The sequence below is a fragment of the Opisthorchis viverrini genome, assembly GCF_000715545.1.
Source record: "Opisthorchis viverrini unplaced genomic scaffold opera_v5_330, whole genome shotgun sequence".
In the NCBI taxonomy this organism is placed as follows: domain Eukaryota; kingdom Metazoa; phylum Platyhelminthes; class Trematoda; order Opisthorchiida; family Opisthorchiidae; genus Opisthorchis; species Opisthorchis viverrini.
Window position 1 is genome coordinate 157,084 of NW_008751991.1, and position 22,724 is coordinate 179,807.

The 22,724-nt window shown below is 46.1% G+C and overlaps 1 protein-coding gene across 1 annotated transcript in view; it reads left to right on the forward strand.

Moving 5' to 3' along the window:
- T265_10093 (hypothetical protein) overlaps positions 1–22,724 on the forward strand; it is a gene marked incomplete at both ends in the record, with an annotated part of 36,388 nt that overhangs the window by 5,772 nt on the left and 7,892 nt on the right. The window contains 7 exons of the mRNA XM_009176363.1: positions 2,906–3,100; positions 5,546–5,704; positions 6,503–6,661; positions 9,126–9,270; positions 9,412–9,605; positions 14,845–15,264; positions 19,778–20,219. Coding sequence (XP_009174627.1) covers positions 2,906–3,100; positions 5,546–5,704; positions 6,503–6,661; positions 9,126–9,270; positions 9,412–9,605; positions 14,845–15,264; positions 19,778–20,219 — 1,714 coding nt within the window. The remainder of the gene's footprint in view (positions 1–2,905; positions 3,101–5,545; positions 5,705–6,502; positions 6,662–9,125; positions 9,271–9,411; positions 9,606–14,844; positions 15,265–19,777; positions 20,220–22,724) is intronic.

Sequence of the window (22,724 nt, forward strand, 5' to 3'; positions counted from 1 at the left end):
TTCGTGACGGTGTGTAGCCACACCAGTCTGCAATCAGTTTGTGCACTCCACTCCACAATCTGAAAGCTGGAAATTCTCGTGGTCTGTGGATACGTGTCGTCTTTCTGGCTACCGGACACAGTTGTTGCACACTTTTATTCTTATTTTCCGGGATAAATCCAATGCGAACATTTGCAATGTAGAGTTCAACAAGTTATCAATTTTGCCTTTTTAATGCACCAACACGTGATGACAAAGAGATACATTTCTGTCGAGCATACTCCTTCGTGGTAAATCAACACTGTCTCCAGGAGAATCGTGTTACTTCTTACCTCGTCGCACATTTTGACGACTTCAGTTTGACCCTTCGCTACCAAGGACCAGTTTTCTCTAAAATTTTCTTAGATTTCACACTGCTTCATTTTTTTTACCCATTGGACGCGAATTTAGTCTTTTCTAACTATTCCTTACGGCTTCCCTGAGTAGTAAAGCAAATAGGGAATCGCGACAAAATTATCTTTGCGACGGTAGGCTGTAGTGAAATATCACCCAGAGACAACGCGCGAAATTTCATTGTTGTCGCATTGTTGTTGTCCAAGGCAGAAACCGCACCAACTTGAAAATGACACTTTGTATCTCAGAATCCCTCGCCGCTGCAGTTATGTAGCAGGGCGCTTGGAGATGCGTAACTCGCTGAATCCAGACAATTGGATGGCGGGCGTTAGCAGCATTCGACCCACTATACTGGGTAACCAAGGTTGGTCACGGAATTCCAACCCTTGTCCGATTGCGCAATCCATTTGCAGCGTTACCGTCTGCTGACATTTTCGAGTGGTAACCTCGTTACGGCTTAACCAATCTTTTGTTACGTCGGTTACGCTACTGTCTGGGTGCGCTGGCGTTAGCAGCATGATACTACCCAAAATAGTACCTCTCCCCGACTTCATTGCTCTCCATGGCGTGCAACACACTGATTGGTCCTTGATTTGTCTACCCCTACTGGTGAATGGGAAGGTGATAGGTAGATCTACCTTCGTTTGCGCAACCTGTCTAGTGGCAGACAGACAGTATCAGTGTATTTCGATCCTGAAACGTATTGTTCACGTGCAATTTTCGTTCCTGGTCCCTGTACAATAACAAGACAAAGGCCGGTTTCGAATAACTATTTCTGGAATTTTTCAATGCAGGTTTTTAATTCTAATGGTTCAATTGTAACGTGAAGAAGAGGTCTCGGGTCCCCACGACTTTCAGAGTATAAGTGTAGTGTAAATCGAACTATTAACGGCGTTCTCTCGATGCCTGAACCATTGGCCTAAGTGAACGGTTTTCCTGTACTGGTTCTCGTTGTACCGTTAATTATACGCTATCCTTCATCTACCAACTAAGTGATTGGAAGCTGACCGATTTGTTATGTCTCATCACGCTACTACACTTGCGTGCTTTTGGGTTTCTTTTCCATTACCACCGGCCGTGGCTTTCGTTTATGATTGATAAGTCTGAGAAGTACCCAATTGCTTCACATTGTCCATCCTGAATGAAGGCCATCACGGGAAATAAAGGCTTTTTTGGCCTCACTAAAAGAGAGGTCTCAAAAATTAATTTCAGAAAATTTCTCGGTGCGTGCTGAATATCTTTGCTTTCAATCATAAATTCTGGATGTTGCTGTCAGTAGGCCAGCCATCCCTAATAAACTAACATCACATGAATTGGCCGGATGTGTCTCGTGCGTCTCCACGGTGGACGCAGGGTCGAATACTATGTCAAGCACGATGCAAAAATATGATCAAAAGCACGGTCACGTCAGGGGAGCCAACTTCAGGCAACAAACTGCGGCTCCGTAAGGGAACCACGTCGCATGGGGCATCAGACAGCCGTGATATACCTACAAAGTGGAGGGTACCAGCTTCCAGATCGGCATTCTCTTAGCCACAGGGACGGAGCGACATGCGAAAGCATCTGCTTGAGTCGTCACAGATGAGTTCAAAGCAGTGGTCGGTTGAAAAGCCTTCTCAAGGGGGAGGTGTTCGGAGGTGAGCCGTCCCAAATTACGGAACATCACATCAATTGGACGGATGTGTCACATGCGGTCTACAGACAAAACGAACGCATGCCCTGGTTAGTCAGAATGCCAGCCAATCTGGATCAAGCATCTTCAGCTCGACGCCTCTCCTCCCCTCAAGAGACACAGAGTTACACGACCGTTCATCTCAAGTCACAACAGTTGCTTCGAAGCACAATGCTTGACTTATTCGGTTGCCTGAACAGAGTCTGTTAACGTCGACTGTAGTCCCCTGGTTGTTTCAGCGTCGTCTTTCAAATCATCCCCATGGGGAACTTTGCTCGTTTTCAACTTCAGCCTAATACAAATACTGGTGACCGTATTTTCCTTCAGGGCGAGATGGCCCAAGTGGTTCGAATCCGACCTCCGCCACTCGACTTCCCCTGTCTAGGCTTGGGCAACCAGTATCCCAGCCCTTGTGCTTCCTTCAGGTGGCATGGCAGCTAGACACCGGAAGGGTGCTACAGTTGAACGCTTTCTTTCTTTCAAAACCCAGAGCAAAAAATGACCGGTAAAACAGCCGCAGCCTCAGCCTGTGGATATCATGCAAAACAAGATTTACTTACTACTTTTCATTCTAAGTAGGCTGTGACCGTGGCACACTTGCGCGAAATGTGCTTTGTTGTAGAAATAAAGCCATTGCATTGTATCTTCAAACGTCTGGTTACCGTTGCCTTCTTAGCACACCAGGATAGCTGTATCGTGTTTGCGCTGGCTAGATTAAATTGTTCGACTGTGTTTTGTTGTCTAATCGAGAGGTGTTGCGCTGGTTTTATCCTGTCAAAAACTTTTCTGTTTCTATGTTTGACAATCGAAGCTTCACCGTGTTCCATCCACTAACCCCGGATTCTCCGTCCACTTTTCCAGAGGCATTTGTTTGGAACCACGTTGCTTCTGTATACTGATGGAATACTGTCCCAACGGACAGTTGTACGAGCTACTTCATTCAAATGCGTTCGAAACGAGTCCGCCTCTTGTACAAGACTGGGCCAAACAGATTGCAACCGGGATGCAATATCTGCACACGAATAAGATTGTCCATCGAGATTTAAAGTCACCCAAGTATGTTTTGTGGTGTTTTTACCTTTATGGTACGATGGTGCACTGTCATCATCCGGCATCTGTTGCAGTTCGCTTGCATACTCGAGAGTTGTAATGCCACTTACCGGTAAAAGGGAGAGGGTCTGCGCTGCGGAGCTCTTTATTTGAAAACACCAACTGAACAGTTACAGACTATTGGAAAGGGAAGCAAAACTCTCATATGCATTTTGTTTAAAAAAACTGAATATCCATCTTCTCCTTGAACGCGTCTTCCTGAACTTTCCTGGATATTCATTGACTTTTACTCAAATGCAAGCAAATGCGACTCCACAAATTCCTTAATAGATCTCACTTTTCAAGAGACGCGATGCGGATTTACGAGAAAACATAATACTCGCGCGCCCCATCAGTAGTATCCACCGTTACACCGGTAACGACAATCTGGGTTGCTGAACAGAACGAACTAGTCGGGTGCACGTACGGCAGCGAAGCATCGGCGTTGAACACTGGTGTCATGCCGTCGATGATGATTATGATGGTCGGGTGCTTTTTGTGCTTGCTAATGAGGTGACCTGTTCACCGAGTTTGTCGATTACCTGCAAATGTCTTATCATCACCAGAGATTTCTCCCAACTGAAAGGCTTAGAAGCACCATACAGGTGTTACTTGTTTGTCATCAAGAGACTGATGGTCAGTGTGCGGTTGATGATGTGGACACCGATGCGGTAAGACAAACGCCTGGCTCGGCGAACAGCTCAACAGCACTTGATGGTTCTGGCCTACCTGAAGAAGAAAGTTCTCTGGATAATGAACTGTCACCGCTTTTGGTCACCGATACACCGTTCTTAGTAATGGTTTCTGAAAACTTGCCATATTCTTAACCAAAGCTAGTTTTGGTCTGAAGCTCTGCTCTGAGGTCACTGTGTTTGGAGCGTAGTTTATTATTTGGCGAACGGAAACGCCGGATCCTGTGCTCCAGCTTTCATTCACCTCCGTCATCATTGGGGCAATCACGTCGGCCGTTTTTGTCCAAATCAAATTTTGAATGGGCTTCCGAAACGCCCACAATATATTCGATAACGTTAAACTACTCAGTTTGTCCTAAATTACGGACAGGACGCTGCCCATCTACGCAAAAATGTCTCCTGAAAAAACGCACACCATTACGACTGGCTGTTGTGGTCAGATGGCCAACTGTTTTTGCAAGATGACACCGTCTCTTTGCCGTAAGGTGTGTGTGTGTGGACTCGCACAGTATCAGTTTGTACCCGTATGCAACGAAGCGAAGAAAATCGAAGTAGTTTGGTGGGCGTTTACCATGCAACGTCCGTGCCAGCTACGTCAGATGAAACTAACTGTTTTTCTGTTTTATAACAATTCAGAAGTTTTGTGTTGATTTCGTCGACTACGTGCTGAGCAAGCACCACGTTGGTTGTGTAACAAGACGCGGAGCTATTCGATTTCATTTCTGCTTCCCACTTTGAATATGTAAAGTTTACGTACCAGTTAGTAGCCGTTCTCGAATGTGGTCTGATGTAATAGCCTTTTTTGCATCTCCAAAGGCTGACTATCACTACTTGTGGTCATCATCAACACCCGTTTTCTTGGTCTTAATCGGCTTAACCTTTGGTTGGAATTCGGCGAGTGGTTTGCCGAAGCTAGACACGTTACGCAACCTTTTCAGCCTGGTTCTATAGCATTTAGTAAATATGAAAAGGTGATTATTCAGCTGTAATGCCCCTTCGGTGCCTATCTACCATACCAGCCAAAAGAAATACGAGGGCTGAGATACTGCCAGGTTTCCCAAACCTAGATGGGAGCATTCGAAGTGCTGAGGTTTGGTTCGAACCCTCCGCGTAGCAACTTTGTTCCTTAACCACTGAGCTCTGTCGAGCTCAGAGGCTGGGGAAGTATCAGTTGTGTGGCAGTCCGCATGCCAGAAGACCATCTGCCTCACAGAGCTCTTTTCTCCCAGCCCCGTACTGAGTGGAGGTGACCGAGAGGTGGGTAGCGAAACACGAAAACACTAACCGGTAAACTTAGTCGGATGGGCAACTTCCGCCTCCCTGGATGGTGACCCTGGGACTCAAATCATTGGCGGAAAGGGCCCAATCGCGCAGTCAGTGGCGGTCGTGCGTCAAAGCTATCGCCTTCGATGCATAGCTACCCAATTTCCGAACAAACTGAATATGCCTTCGCCTCTAAGGCTTGGTTGTATGTTCCGTTTTCCGGTGATCGAAACTGTAGAAGCTGAAACCAATGTGCCTATAGTACACGGTTTGTAGCTGATAAATTGGATTGAATTGTACAGTTGTGTCTAGCGCATCCTTCCGCAGATCGACTGACAACTGAGACACTTAGATGTGCTCTAGCTTGTCACTTTACAAGCGACTTCGGTGTTTGTTAGGTCATCACTCTCCGCCAGTCCACTCAGACGGGTTTTGTCCGCTTCTCTTTCAATTCCAGCATCTTGGTTGGTCAGGATTACGTACTGAAGATTTCGGACTTTGGCGCCTCACGAGAATGGACCGAACACTCGGTTAAAATGTCATTCGCTGGGACCGTGGCATGGATGGCACCCGAGGTGATACGGAATGAGCCTTGCTCACTGAAAGTGGATGTGTGGTGTGTGCTTTATTATTACTCACTATTATTATTATTATTATTTGTAGGGTCTTTCTACCTTGAACTCTATTCCTATTGCGTTCCATCCCACGGGAATAACACTTTCAAACCATACAGTTCCTAATGAATGCCGCTAGACGGTGGTACTTTGCCGATGTTATTCTATATTCTGTTGATTACACGTTGTTCCGCGACGTGTTGCAAACATCCACAGCCTGGACGGGAACCCTGCAACTAGCATAAAATGATTGAGCAGCACTGGCCAGAAGTTTCACCAAATTCTTGGAAAAATAACCCTATTGACAAGCGTGTATCCTTGGGAATGTGGTTACGTAGATTGGGAGTTGTCATTTTGTTCGGAGGCCAGCTGTCCCTAATAACCGAACATCACATCATTTGGACGGATGTCACGTGCAGGACACGGGCCAATCGAAGGCATGCCCTGATTGGTCAGAATGTCAGCCAATCCGAGCCAAGCACCTTTGACTCGACGCTTCTCGCCCCCTCACGGGGATTCTGGCATGACCTTTTGGAACACTCTGTGATTAGCCTATAAATACCGTCGTAATAAGTTTCCTTTGTCTCCATAAAGGGCTGTGTAGAGCTTCCGTGCCTTTTGATATACCATAGTGGGTGGAGCAGGAAGCCAAGGGACCGATACAGAGTTGCACTACCGTTCATCAAGACACAACACATTTGCAGTGTCTTTGCTCTAGTTGACTTCATTTTACTCTTATCTCACATACGTTCTAAAATAACACAACTTCGGTTTTTAATCACTGTCGATTAACGTTTTAGGTCGTACGGTGTCATCCTCTGGGAGCTGTTAACTGGCGAAATTCCCTATAACGGTGTGGATTCCAGCGCCATCATCTGGGGTGTGGGGAGTGGAAAACTTCGGCTCTTAGTTCCTGCGAGCTGCCCGACCGAATTGCGAATACTCATCAACATGTGTTGGTATGTGTGCCGCTTCTTTCAGATTTGTTTTACCTGTGCTAGGACAGCAAAACACGGAATCATTATTATAATCTCGCCTTTTTGTGCCTCCAAATAGAGTTTGCGTTGTAATTCCGGTTGTAACGTTCACGTTTGTGTCATAAGCCACATTTAGTAACCAGTAGGCATGTTTATGTACCCGGTGTTCCGCAAAGTTCTGCGCATTCTCCCCCGACTCGCATCTGACCGTATCCCGAATAGCTGTCACATTTCCTCATATTCCGTCGTTCCTAATTGATTTGACATGCCTAACTTCAGGGCGCATTGTGGCTTCGTGGGATTCTTGATGTGAAAGCCAACGTGATCGGGTGTAGTGGCCAGTTGCGGCCCATTTCACCGTCCTACTTTGCGGCAGTACGATGAATGTCTATCATGTCGTCCGTTTTCTCAGAGTGATGTGAATGTCAGGAAACGGAATTTGTCAGATCTCAGCAGAGTGTGAAAGCGATTGGGATTGGTTGGGGTCCACCTAATTCTCCTGTGTATGACTGGGGATGCTGCGATATACAGCTGTTAGTTTATGTTGGTGGCCTTCATGTTATCATTTTCTATCCAGTGTTCGAATGAGCTTATGGAGGCGTAGGAACTGTTGAGTGATTGTGGTGGACTAGCTGTAAGTCCTTTCTCCATTCACTTGGGACTAGATGGCCCAAGTGGTTAGAGCGCAAATTTACTGACCGGAAGGTCCGTGGTTCGAACCCGACCTCTGCCTCTCGACTTCTCCTGTCTAGGTTTGGACAACCTGGCAGTATCCCAGCCCTCGTCAACCTCCGGGTGGCATGGCAGCTAGGCACCGAAAGGGTGCTACAGCTCAACGACTTCTTAAATTTTTTTCTCCATCCACTTTGATATTTTTTCTTCACAGTAAGGCTTTCAAATAAATTGCGGTCGTACAGCAGCGAAGCGCCAGTGTGTAGAATTGATGCTGTGCTTTCGATGATGATAATGACGATGTCAATCTGTCGAAAACTTGTAAAAAGTTTTGGTTGCAATCAAAATCAGTAGAACTAGCAAACACGCAGGTACGATGAGGCATCCAACCGCCATACCTCCTCTCTCTCTGCGTGTGTCGTTATCACTTTTATGCACAAATTGTATGGAGAAATTTGTCATAAATCCTAAAGACTTTCAGCGACATCACCGTTTGACGTTCCAATAACACGTGATTCACGAGCGTGAAGACGGTGAACGCTAGCCAGACATGTCCACTTCGGTCGCAGATTCTGTCAAAACAAACAACTCCAGTCGTTCAGCTCTAGCACTCTTTCGGTGCCTAACTGCCATGCCACCCGGAGGTTGCACGAGGGCTGAGCTACTGCCAGGTTGCCCAAGCCTAGACAGGGGAAGTCGAGAGGCAGAGGTCGGGTTCGAACCACGAACCTTCCAGTCAGTAAATCCGCGCTCTAACCACTTGAACCATCTCGCCGACTGACCTCTTTTAAATCACAGTGGACAAGTAAAGTAGAACTATAGCCCATATGTTACTGCAAGCTGATGACGAAAACGGTTCCGGCCGACCCACGCGAGGTTGTTGTCTAGTAGAAAGTTATTATGGTATACTTAGTTTGGTTTGATGTGGAGGGAAATGTAACTTGGCCGAACGCACTCAAACCACATTCTGTGTTGCGGTTTCATTCTGTAAATGAAGCCAGTTTATGCTGAAAAGCTGAGAAGCACTTTACAGCTGTTTCATCCTCGTTGGGTACCATCAGAGGTGCGCATCTTTGGAATTTCCATCTAGTTTCGAACCCGCGACCCAAGTCTCACCCCCAATCACCCATCGCAGATCTCATCATACTACTAACTATCAATACATGGTTTAGTGGAAGAATAAATTCACGTGATGAGTGGAATTTCCTTGGGAGAAGTTATCACTCGAGGAGTCAATCAACGCGGGACCGCCTGATGTGAATTCCGTAAATAAAGGATCAGTCGCCGGTGGTCGAAGGCCTGTGTTCAAACTCCTAGCCGGGAGGTGACCAGTTTTCGAAACTCCCCGGCGTTTCGTGAGATGCACATTGCTGGTGATCTTCAATTAGGATGATACACAGTGCATCTCGTGTTTTCCGCACAGATTGACTTCGCTTACAAGACATAGGTTCAATTGGAAAATCCCAGATTTCACACCACAAATAAGTTCTATCGACTTCAGATACTCAGGTAGTTTAGATACATTGCAGAGCTCCGATCCAGAAACATTTGGTTCAGTAATGTCTTGCGGTAGCTACTCTTAGAAGGTGCCTTGTCATACGAAGCCGATACAGACTGTATGGAAAATGCACAATATATTCGTCATTCTTCAGCTGTAATTTGTAAAGTCAGGAGGAGCGTTCACCGCAAATTGTACTCAATCTACCTTTTCCATCGAAATCAACATTTTCCCCACTAACATTCATCTGAACCGACTTTCTTTTCTCATGTGCAGGAATAACAAACCACGAAGCCGACCGAGCTTCCGGCAAATTCTGTCACACCTGGAGTTTGCTTGTAACGATCTGTTGCAGTACAGCCGGGCGGAGTTCCTTGCTGCGCAGCAGTTGTGGAAGGAGGAGATCGCGCTTCAGTTAGAGGTAATGACCTGTGTTCGAGAACTAGGTCGAACCAGTCTTGATTTAACATGGTTTACATTCACTTGAGAACCTACCTTAACGGGGATCGTGCATCAATTCATTCATTCCCCACTCTCATTCTTTCCATTCTCCATTTATTAGGACATTCGCATTGAAGGTAACAACAATCACACGAAGCCGGAGGTTCTACTTCTTCGTCGCAGACGAGAAGAACTCCGACATGCTCAGGACCTCCGTCGCCATTACGATGACAAATTGGAACGAGTCAATGACCTGTGCACCGAACTGCAAATGTTGATGCGTGAGGTCGAAGAGCAACGTTGTCTAGCCATCAAGTGAGTAGCAAGTGTACGGCGTTTTGTTTGCATACAGTTGAATATTTTACAGGTTTGTGGCGCATTTTAACGGTGATACTACTGTCGGGGAGGCATGTGAGTAGTATGTGTTGTTCTTGGAATTTCGTTTTGCGTCTCTTGAAAAGGGAGATCTGTTGCGGAATTTGTGGAGCCGCTTTGTAACATTCGCTTGGATTCGAGCCATGGATTATTGGAATCAATGAATATCTAGGAAAGTTCAAGAAGACGCGTTCAGGAGATAGATGTCCAGTCTTTGTAAATGAGGTGCAAATGAGTTTTGCTTCCCTGTCCAAAAGTCTGTAACCGGTCAGTTGGCATTTCCAGTAGAAAAACCCCGCAGCGAACGGCTTCCCTTCAGTAGTAGACCGTCGTTTGCACGATCGATAAGTTTGGGCGTTCTACTCATCTTGGAACGGGAGTTACTCAGTGATGAATTTACTTGGAATTGCGTTTGGTGCGGTTGTGAATTGTCTATCAACTTGAAGTTCGTTGTGATATCCCCACAAATGGTGACCAAACATATGCAAGTAAGTTCCGGATCTCGGCGAACAGATCACCAGTCACCTGGTTTACAACCAAGAAGTGTTGGTCACTTTGCGTTCTATCGCGATGACCTGATTTCGGCTGCACATTCCTAGCCTATTTAAGTCTTAGGTCATTCGTGGGACAAAACCATGCGATGCTTGCTGATTCAGTTCATGGACGATGTCCAGATCACAGCGGCTCCTCTTTCGGCCGATTGTGAACGAGGATCCTTTTTTTGTCTGCGGTTGACCGTGTTGGTCAGAGTTTTCTATCAAAGTTCAGGGGGCACCACATGGATGGAGCGTTATTCGAGCTCTCCTCGTACCAAGTAAACTCTGCGAAAATCCTTCACAGCGATATGGTTAACGTCTACTTATCCAGGCAAGTCACGCTGCATTGTGACTGTCATGGTTCACTGGCCTCTGTCAGCATCGGGCCGATGATCTTGTCAGTTTTTGATTGTTGTTTGTTGCTGCTTAGGGACTCTTGACCCTATGGCGGCCAATCGATGTCAGTGGTGTTCGTACGATTGGTTTCTATCCAGGTTGATTGAATGTTGAAGGTGGAGGCACCTTGGATGTCTGTTGCAGGTTAATCCTAGGTCCCCCCTCAGCGTCCAATTTTTTCTACGTATTTTCAGGCTTTATTAGGATAAATCAACCTCTTTGCGCGGCAATAAAGTATCAGTGTTCTCACCCCTTTCTCACAGTGTTGCTCTCATTGATGATGATGTCGTCATAATGGACCGCTATTTATAAAATGATGATTCTCTTTTCGTGCGGTGGGCCGAGACGGCTCAAATGGTTAGAGCGCGGATTTACTGACCGGAAGGTCCGTGGTTTGAACCCGACCTCCGTCTCTCGACTTCCCCTGGCTAGGCTTGGGCAACCTGGCAGTATCCTAGCCCTCGGGTAGCATGGCAGCTGGGCCCCGGAAGGGTGTTACAGCTGAATGACCTCCTCCTTCGTGCGGCTTCGCAAGTCCATTCAGATGCTTAACCTCTTTATTTACACTACTCGGATTCTCACATTCAACGGATATTTCCATTGAATAATGTGTCCAGCATCAGAAGCTGCTTTGGTTGGAGCATGTGCTGCGTATGTCCAGCCATCGTTTGCCGAAAAGAGTGCTTTTTTCACGCCCAATTCAGAGGGCCGGAAGAAGAAAGACGGCCAACCCTTGACCTGGCATAGGGGTATGAAATTAATCACGAAACGTTTGGGTGTCGTCGGTGCTACTCGCCTTTTAGGATGAGGACCGTGTGATCCTCACTATGCCTGGTTGGACACACTACAAGATATGGCTGCCAACCGATGTCAGTGGCGTTCTTGTCAGTTTCTATCCAGGTCGCCTGAGTCTGGAGGTATAGACATCTCGGAATGATTGTAGTAAACTAGCACTAAGTCTCTTTCCCGTCCACCTTTATTCTTTTCTTCACAATAAGGCTTTCAAATAAGTCATGGTTGTACGGCGGTTGTACGTCGTTGTTGAACACTGATGTCATGCTATCGATGATGGTGATGATGAGTCCATAGTGTAGGTCATTCTTCATGCTAGTGACACCCATTTTAAAGAATTTGGTGCCAGATAAATTTGAGAGAAGGAATTGTAAAGTGTGATTTCCTAACCACTCCCTTTGTGGCAAGTACTGCAGCGTCACTTTCAGCATTGTTTCGGGCCCCTTCTCTGATCGACGTGAGCCTGAAGTGTGCCATGCATTAGGGGAGGGGATCGTTTGATTTAATTAGGTGTAAATAATCCGTGTAGGCGTTATACACGTGATCCAACCATGTGACGCTTTGTTTATCAGCTTCTTTCACACTGAGAGTAACATCCGTAGACCACTAACTTTGCTAAGCACAGTTTGATGCTAAAATGTTTGAGTACACAAGATAGTTTGTGAGATTGAACGTGGTCGCGAAACATCACCGTAATACTCTTTGGTCTTCTTATTCGAAAGGTCTTCATGTCAAACAAGAGGTCTTCCGCAATCCGTTTGGAAGGTGGGACATTTCTTGAACGTCTGTGCCTGGAGCATATTAGGATCAGTTTATAGTTTAGGCACTTAATATTTCTGCAATTTATGGCAGAGGAATCTGACTATTCATGGGGCTTGTAGCCTTGTTGTGAGAACGTTTAATAAAAGAGTTTCGGGATGTCGTGCATTTTCACGTCTTTGAATAGCGGGGGCCGAGATAGTCGCTTTCCAACGTACGTAGCTTGGTACTTTGTTCGAGCCATACCTTCTGCTTTGTATTTGGTGGTCCCATCACCTGATCTCCCCGCGTTCCATCCAGGACAGGCATGACAATGATACAAGAGCAGCAGCACAAACTTTTTACGAGACTCTTCTGTGATACTACTACCCGAATCATCGGCTGGGATTCTCCACTATCTGAGTTTTTTTTTCCTAATTTCGCAAACCAGTCTCGCTTCTATACTACTTATGCCGTTTGAGTAGTCAGTTTTCACTGGAATAAGTCTGTTTTTTTTCACACCCAACTTCACAGTCCTTGCAAACCACGTCCGTTGATGGATACAACAGTCTCTCTTTGGAAACGTTACTATGAATTGATTGCTTAGTGAATTTTGTAAAACCTGTCGGCTCCAAACTGTTACGTTTTCCCATGCATTTCATCGAAAACTTGTTCCCAAAGGTGTTTTTTCTGGTTGTGTCCTTCCGTTCGCTCGGCGGACCTCATCTGTGACCGCAATGCATCAGTGAGTTTGGTTGTGCGCCTCACTCCGTTCATACTTTCCTATCCCAACTGCAATAACCTGTTTATTCCAGCCTCTTAGGTCAGTAGTAACGGAATAATTCCAGCACGCTCATGGTTGAACATAGAAGATAGACTGCAACAACCTCACCGTATTGATGATTATTCTAACCACTCGGTGCAGCATTAAAATAAAAACAGTAAACCTCCTAGTCCGAGCGTAAGTGTCCAAGTGGATGGTGTAAACTGGAGGTTTTGCCGTGTTTTGTTGAAAAGTAAACCGCATTATTCAGACGAGCTGATATATTCATAATGACAAAGCGTTTTTCAGACAGCATTCGGTTGGCCACAGAATTTTTGGTGGCGATACGTGTCCTTATTCCGATTTCCAAAAGGCACTGGGGCTGAGCTGTGCGAAACAGCTAGACATTGATTCGCACACTGTCTTTTCGAAACTGCTAATGAGTATTATCTAATTTAGGCTCTTCCGCACTCGGGGCAGCCATGTTACAGATGGTCTATGTGTGCCTTTTTCCATAAGATGATGAAGACAGTCGTTCAGCTGTAACACCCTTTCGGTGTCTAGCTGCCATGCTACCGGAAGGAAGCACTAGGGCTGAGATAATGCCGGGTTACCCAGGCCTAGACAGGGGAGACTGGGTTATAACCAAGAACCTTCTGGTCAGTAAATTCGCGCTCTAACCACAGACATCTCGCCCCCATAATCTGCAGATGTCTTCAGTAATCATGTTTAAGCAATCCAGGGTCCCTGAGAATGTTCTCCTGGGTTAATCACTGAATCGGTGTTTGTCGGTGCTCTCCCTTCATGTTCAGCTTCCCAGTCGGACAACTTGTGGAGGGAAGGTGTGCAATGTCCACTTTCTGTGGCATTGAACGTCTTCTAGGGGATACTCTTCAATGACTCACGGTGATAAATAGCACGCTTGGCTTTAACGTGCGCTTCGAAGTCTGTTCTGCATCTTCCAATTGCGAAGCACTACCCCAGGGCTGCTTGCATATGACAAGAGCCCGATCTTAGCTTCTAAGACGCTGGGAAACTCATTTATTTGGGTCGTAAAGTATGGATTTCGGGTGTGTTGTCTTCTGTCGTCTACGCGACTGAGGTACTAGGGACCCACTCTGCCGGTGGCCGGATATCGCTATCATGACAAGTCCTCTGTTGTATGCTGTCCCCAAGCCTTTACATCCATGCCTATTCCTCGTCTTACATTTTATTTCTTAGTTCTTAGCTTAACAAGACTAAGAGACCCAGGCAATCGTTGTTTGATTTTATGGGTCAGTTGATCAATACCAGTTCAACTTTTTGGTTTCTCCCAGCAGTCTTCATGTACTCAGCCGGGTAGTTGTTAATCCTGATGTCGTTTTGCCAAGATTCGAATATTTTGTTGGTTTTAATAGGCTATTCCTGCTATGGGTATGGCGCAATGACCAGCGGTGATCCCTTTTGTGTCATTAGACAGGAAAGCATACATCTCATGTGCACATAATAAACCGAACTTTATCACGCGTCTTCTTAAAATTTCCTGGATATTCATTGACTACTAGACAGTGGTAAACGAGCAACGCAAAGCAGTTCCACAATTTCCGTAATAAGCTACATCAGATGCGGGGGTGAAGCTTGCACACCAACCATAGACTACTCGCATGCTTCACCAGTAGTATCCATCGTTACACTACTACCAGGACAAGGTAGTGATACCATAGGCGCACAAGCATTATTGTGAAGTTAGCATCTACCTTGCTGTGTACCCTTGACCTCCATAGTTGTTTCTGACTAACCAGCTGTACTTTCTACACTTAGTTCTTCCCTTCCAAGATCGCAGGTTTCGTTATCCGTTTGTTTCATGGACCAACTTCGATACATCAAGTAAAGATGCCACCCCTTTTTGGGACTAATTCCATGCCCTTCATAGACTTGCCGTTTTTTATTTCTACCCCGTTTTGTTGCCTGTCAGGGAACGAGAACACTATGAAGAACTCTGTCGAAAGATGAATATGCAACTGGAGCTCCAGTTCGCCCAACTTTCTCTACCTCCCGTTCAAAGTGATTTCCAATATCTAACAAGCGTCCGTTTAGAGCACCACAAACAAGCAGTTCCTTCCGTACCTCGTTGTTTGAACTCCTCTGGAAGTTTAAGCCTGAATGCCCTGGATCAACTGGATTCCGTTTCAAACATGACTCCGGCCACACCGTCTGTTCCAATGTCCCAGTTCAGTCTGTCCATGAATGCTAGTGATTTCAAAACCCGTTGTCCCGTTTGTGGAGCTATCCGCAACCCTTGGGGTGCTCGTCCTGTGATGCCCAATTTCAAATCCGGCTGGAAAGCTATTTCTGCTCTGGCGCGTGGTATTTTCACTACGAAACGTGGCGTGAGGTGAGCGGCATAATTCTAGCTCATACTGACCTTCCTATCGTTTCCCATAAAATCTCTTGGAGTGCGAATACCGTTACCGCTTGGAGTAAACTGTCGTGAACCGTTTTGTTCCAAAAGTCTCGGTTGGTTAGGGTTACCGAAATTGGGTGCTGTACTGGGACTTTCCATCATGCGGGAATACTTAGCAAACAGGTATGATTAACCCGACCTTTCGGTGATCTTTACCAACAACATGTGGTACCGTTATGCAGTTCATGATGTGCCCGTTTTTTATGTCTACCCGTCCGACAAAGCGGACTACACTTCTCGCGATTAAACGGTAATCATGAGAACGAAGAAGGTAGCGAACAAAGCTTGTTTTCTGTGATTGTTCATCTTGGCTAATACATCACAAATTTATATGGTAGCAGAAATCACGTGGAAAAAGTTAAGATCGGGGCTACACTTTAGAGAAATAGAAGTCAAAGGAAGGGGGTTGGGTGAGGGGTAGGTCAATGGGTCACGGAGTCAAGTAAGTACTAAACCCAAGACTAGTACTCAAGACTATGGAAGCCGTTAAACCCAAACCTACGGAATTTTCTGTTAGAAAGAAGCCCGTATACATGAGGCTTCCATTCAAAGGTGACTCGGTTGCTGAACTAATCACCAGAAGGCTTAGAAACTCCGTTGATACGACATACTTGGCCGCTAATCTATGTTTGAGCTTCAACTCCAGCCCCACTATCAGATTCTGCTTGAAAGACAAATTGCCACGTTCTACCACCAGCTTTTGTGTGTACTCATTCGTATGCTCGTGCCGAGCATCATACGTTGGTCGTACGACAAGGCATTTGTCGGACAGAATACGAGAACACAATCCCGTATCTCTGAGTGGTAGTGGAAAGAAACCAGGCTCAAGCGCGATTGCAGCACACTTGGCCGAAACCTGTCATATCATAGACAAGGAGCAAGCCTTCACCATCATATACCGGGTACCTCTGAACGGACCACGACTGGTACGATCCAAACTACTATCGATCGCAGAGGCGATAGGAATCCGACTGCTGGATCCACAACTTTGCATCCAAAAGAAACTTGTGCGACCTCTGAACTTGAACTGGCCCACGAAACATCTGGTCCCACAAGTCTGTCTGACATTGACGTCACTTACTTGACTCCGTGACCCATTGACCTACCCCTCACCCAACCCCCTTTCCTTTGACTTCTATTTCTCTAAAGTATATGTAGCCCCGATCTTAACCTTTTCCACGTGATTTCTGCTACCATATAAATTTGTGATGCACTAGCCAAAATGTACAATCACAGAGAACAAGGTTTGTTCGCCCACTTCTTCGTTCTCATGACTACAACGGGTATATTCAGCCGCTTGAGACAATCTAAACGGTAATCAAATACTTGTTTTTGGTGTGTAGCTGTCATGCCCTCCCCCCGGGGGGGGAGGGGGGAGCACTACCAAGTTGCCCAAACTCGGATAGGAACCGTGGAGATGTGTAGGCTATGTTCGAACCACGGACCTTCTGATTTGTACCTGATTGCCGAAACGTCGGATTAAGTAATCCGATCATCAATGCTCCGCTCGGTGTATCCCGTTTGGGACTTGATACCCATTAAGAATCAAGGTCACACGTTGTACGGTTCGTGAACTTTTTTTGAACGAAACTCTCGTGTCAACTTGTTAAACTGGTGTGATTCTCAGTGAAACTTCAACTGTTTATTTGTTGGCATGGCTTTTAGTCAATGCATCTTCAGAAACTCCACTGGTTGCAACTTTTCTGTAGTTTGCTCATTGCGGAAAACAGAGTGGAGGAACTAATGTGTGGAACGTCAATTTCCAGAAGCAAATTAGGTGATGTTCCACTCGATAATGTGGCCACGCGCGACATCTAATTCTTTCGGTTGGATAGTTCCACCAGAAGAACCCTTGTGGTTTGAACTTGAGACACGATCCGTTGGCATGCCTCATTTGCATCTGTCGTGTTTTTCAGTTTTGGAAATTCTCATCGCCTACTTTAATGACGTCACAGGAAAGTCTGACTGAATCTACTACTCTAAGCGATCCTAGTTTTCTGAGTAATTTTAGTGTCTGTTGTTCTCATATAGGTGTTTGAGTTTTTTGTCTCTGATTTCGCGGACTGTCGCTTATTTCCGAATGCTTGTCAGGCGGCAGATCTGTTGACGAGTATCGGAGAATTTAACAGTTAGGTGACCGATTAGACTGTCTCGTTTTTCGCATGCCTAATTATTCGGTGAATATCCGTCTGCCAGAGATTGAATAGGTGTGTGAGCGGCGACATGTTCTATGAACTGTGAAATTAGTTAGGCTGTAGAGGGGCTTGGCTTCAAACTTATGTTGTCCGGATAAACCCAGGTGGTCTGTCGGAATTCCCATCCCTATCCTAGGATTTGATTGCTCACAATCTGCTAGCAGAGGGGAGTGTTGCGTACGCACTAGCTCTCGATAGCCCGCCACAACCCACTGATTAACGTCCAAGTGAAAGCTGATGGGTTAATTCCCGGAGACATAATCCTCATCACTCACCAATCGGGGTCGAATGACATTTTTCGCCGAATTAGCCAGTCCATTTCAAATAAGATGACGTAATGCTTTCCACAAAACCCTAATCTCCGCTCCAGCGATCTTCGAGGGCAATTGGCTTTCGTGAAAGCATCCGACCGATGGGCATCTTTAGCGTCAAGGACAGCAACATTGGTGTTGACACTGATGCTTCACTAGCTACAGCCACAAAGTTTACTTGAAGTCTACTTAAAGTGAAAAATGTGAGAGACGGGATCTGGTGCTAGGCTGTCGTAAGCATTTTGAGGTCCCAACACCTCCAAATGTTCACTCAGACAATCTGGGAAGGAACTGACAACACAAACACCACACAGCACATCATCATCATCATGGTTGTACGAGGGCTGAGATACTGCCAGGGCGCCCACACCTAAACAGGAGGACGATTAGGGTCCTCAACCAAAGCCTTTGGCTCAAAAGCCTAACCGCAAGGCAGCGGTGTTCGGCGGGAAATGCAATGTATTACCAAATGTACGGAATAAGTCGCCACATGTTCCAACCCCCAATTTGGAGGGCCAGGAGACTGTGTTCGTGAGACCTCTAACCATTGACCAACCTGGTATGAGAGACTCTGTGAGTGTCGCGGGGACACTCCCCAGTATAGCTCACTGGATCGCTGAGGTGCACAAACCGTCACATCACGGTAAGGTCCATTCTTCTCGTGACAGGCACAACACACCAATCGCTCGCCATTTCTTATAATATCTCCAACCGCACCAAAAAAATTTCTCAAGCCCTTCTCCCAAGTCATACGTTGTCCACCTGGCAGTTTCTGCCATTCCGAGGTAAGCACGCTGCGTACGCCATGCTTACAATTTCATGAAAAAAATACGCTGCAAGAAAAATACCTTATCCAAACGAACGTGGGATGGATACAACACTCAAATAGCTCGATATTCGAGTTCAAGCCAGTTATAACTGTTTCTGTAGTCATCTTATGTGTGTCTATGTGCGTATGTATGTCTTATTTGGTTCGCGCTAAAGTTAATCTTGGGAGCCGAGCATCTTTGTACAGAATCACACCACATTTGAATTGTATGTCAGCTATGGATGTTCACGTTCCTCGAATAAATGAAAGGTTACTTCCAGACGAAGCGAATGATCATCTTGCAGCTAACGTAATTACCTGAAACATGGCTATAAGTAAAATTTGTTTACCGCGATATCCCCAATGACTCAGTGGTTGAAGAGCGAATTTACTAACCGGAGCGTTCATGGTTCGAACCCGACCTCTGCCTCTCGACTTCTCCTGTCTAGGTTTGGGCAACCTGGCAGTATCCCTGCCCTCGTGCTTCTTTCGGGTGGCATGACAGTTAGACGCCGAAAGCGTGTCACAGCTGATTCGATTTGAACCCTCACTTGGCAGATGTACCAACATCTTCGGAGAAAATTTTCTTCTGTGTAAATAATTGCTTTGGTCGACCGAAGCTCGGAAGGTATAAATGCAGTGTTTGAAGTGCTAACCCCTGTGTCATTTTTTCGGGGATGCGTCGCAGACTAATTAAAACAGAATGCTGACGGTATTGAGCCAAACACCACCAGAATAGTGGCTTTTTCGCTCACTGTTGTCGCCTTGGTTGTATAATTCGGTATGGGCGAATATGGTCGCGTGAGTCGGTTTTATACTTACCCATATTTTCCCATGCGTAAAAAATCGTTCAGCCATGGCACTGTTTCTGTGCCTAACTTCGATACCACCAGAATGAAGCACGAGGACTGGGATAGTGCTAGGTTGGCGAAGCCCAGATAAGAGAAGTCGAGAGGCAGAGGTCAGGTTCGAACCACGGACCTTCCGGTCGGTAAAGGGGTGCTGTTACCACTGAGCCATCTCACCCCCGTACGTAACGTTTTCAAGAGTCCTTAATCTGAGCTGGTTTATCCTGCGAAACAGGGCAATTAATTCCAGTATTGTTGATTCACATTATTTTACTGTTTCAGGTCAAACCATCCGCTGAAAACGTACCCTAGCAGGGAAACACTTAATCTTCAGATTCCTTCACAAAACTACTGTGATTTTGTGAGTACGTCGAACAAGGGTGGCCGGAACCGGGAAGAGCCTAGTGATGCTTTTTCCACATTTAATACTAATGACCGATCAACCGTGAAAAATTCGCAAGCCAGTTTCCCACGAGGACAGTTGAATAAAATGGATGGTTCACCCGTTGACCGTCGTTACACATACTCCCCGCGATCTTCACATACAACTTCGAGCAGCGGAATTTCTTCAGGGATTATACTGAGTCCGAATCGAAACCTGCCATTTAAAACAAAGTCCTCTGAGTCACCCAGCTTGCAAAAACGGCCAACAGAGACTGGGGTAAGGAAACCAATCCTTCAGCCGATTCCCCAATCTGTGGACTCGAATCCTGCATTTACGGAGGTGAGCTTTCTTCCCGCACTTTTTTAAGTAACATGGATTGAATATAGAAATTAGCATGAAAAAATTGTTCAGATGTACATCCTGTTGGTTCCATGCCTCCAGAAAGAAGCATTAGGGCTGAGATACTGCCAGGTTTCCCAAGCCTAGACATGGGAAGTCGAGAGGCAGAGGTCGTGTTCGAACCACAGATCTTCCGGTCAGTGAATTCGCGCCATTCACATAAAGTCTTTCGAAGTTTATGATTCTCCTATTTCTGATCATAATTCTGACTGTATGAATGATAATCACTCCAACGTGTCTGTCCTACAAGGAACGAAAGATCAGCGTCCCCAGATGTTCTCCTCATTCGATGTCCGAATAGAACCGTGCGACGAGCGGTCTAACCCAAGATCGTTCAGCTGTAACACCCTTCCGGTGCCTGGCTGCCACACTACCCGAAGGAAGCACGAGGGCTGAGATAATCCCTAGTTGCCCAAGCCTAGCCAGGGGAAGTCTAGAGGCAGAGGTCGGGTTTGAACCACGGACATTCCGGTCAGTAAATTCGCGCTCTAGCCAACTGACCCATCACTCTTACAGTTTCTCGTCGATTGCCTACAAGCAAGTCTCAAACAGACACAACCAATCGTCCAGCTGTAGCATCCCTTCGGTGCCTAGCTGCCATATCTGCGGAAGGAACCACGCGTGCCAGGTTGCCCAAATTTAGACAGGGGCAGTCGAGATGCACTGGTTGGGTTCGAACCACGGACCTTCTGGTCCGTAAGATCGCTTCCTGACCAGTGACACTATTCTGCAGCGCGTGAAACATGTGGAAGGGCTAATCACCCTTCGCGGCAAACTGAGTACACCTTGTGGTATGATGTACCTAATTGATCCTGCCTAACGTTTAAGGCCGATCGCACTGTTAACAAAGTTAGCTAATAGCTCAAGTCTGCTCTAAAACGCACGTCTACAGTTGCTCAGTGACGCATGGCCACCGAAACCAGAGGGCTCAGGTTTCACCCTAAATCCGAGGCTGTGCCTAACTATTCTGCCGCACATTTCATCTGTCAGTTCGCTTTCGGAAACAGACAAAGATGCCTGTCTCCGAAAGCCCATGGCCCATGCTGCGGGTAGGTAACAGCACGGCTGCAACAATAGGTAAATTTGGGTCATCATTTGCGTGACATACTTGTGAATCAGGTTACACAGCGTCCTGGATTTCGCTGCGCACAGTAACCTTTTGATCGAGGCCATCCGTTTACTTCAACCTAACGCTTGTTATAATGGTTCGTGTGACGTTCGGTGTTCAGTCGTTGTAGCCACGAACACGGGATATTTTACGTTCTTGGTTTTCAATTTGGTGAGTTCAAGTTTGCTGTTTATCTGCTTCGTGCAACTGTTATTGTTATTAGAGGTCTTCCGTCTTATGCTGTTCGTCACTCCGAAGAAGAGGAAATCCAACGAGAGACTGCTCCAGGATGCGAAAGTGGGGTTACATTCTGAACTTGCTTTCGAAGTTGGTGAGGAACTATTCATTCGCCTGACTTCCAACTCGAGGTCCTTCAGTAGGGATGAAAAAACGACCGTCTGTTCGTTTTCCTAATCAGTTTCGGAGCGTATGCCCTCTATGGAATTGACTAATGAGGAAGGCGTGATTTCGAAGGACTCACTCTGATAGGTACCTCATGGAAAGAGATCAACTGTCCAGCAAGACCACTTACTCGTGAGGCAAGTTTTCATACACGGCGAAAGGAAAAAGGCCTCCGCTGCGGAGTTATTTATTAGGAAATGTAAATTGACCGGTTACAGACCATTGAGCAGGGAAGCAACACTCTAATTTGCATCTTGTTTACAAAAACTGGACACCCATCTTCTCCCGAACGCGTCTTCTTGAACTCTCCTGGAGGTTCATTGACTCCAATCATTCCTCGGTCAAATCCAAGCAAATGTTACAAAGTGACTCCACGAATTCCGCAACAGATCTCCCCTTTTCAAAAGACGCAAGGCGAAATTCTACGAACAACACACTACTCGCGTGCCTCCCGACCAGTAGTATCACCGTTACAACGGTACACCTCCAAAGAGCGATGCATTTTTTTCTGGGTAATCCCAGACGATCAGGACTGGAAACTCTCCTTTAAAAGGAAAAGAAAACTGTTGCAGGTTTAGCTTACATTGGTGAAATAGACCGAAGTGTCCGTGAATCTCTTTTCGTCTTATCATCCCCTCGACCGCAAACGAACTTTTTGTGGTGGCTTAATGTGAGTTCCTGTTGAATTCATGCTCATTATATATTGAAATGAGACCAGTCCTGTATATGATTACGACTGCAATCATTTTGCTGAAAGATGCGTAGAACACAGGAAGGAAAAAACGCGACGTGTCGATTTTCCAGGCCAAAATGAATTGGGTGTCGTTTTTTTTCAAGAAAGGCTATCCTTTGCTCTCTTCTTGTCGTAACGATCCTTTGGACCAGTGTTCACGAATGCACAACTTTTTCTTTTGTTCTTGATATTCCGCTTCCTA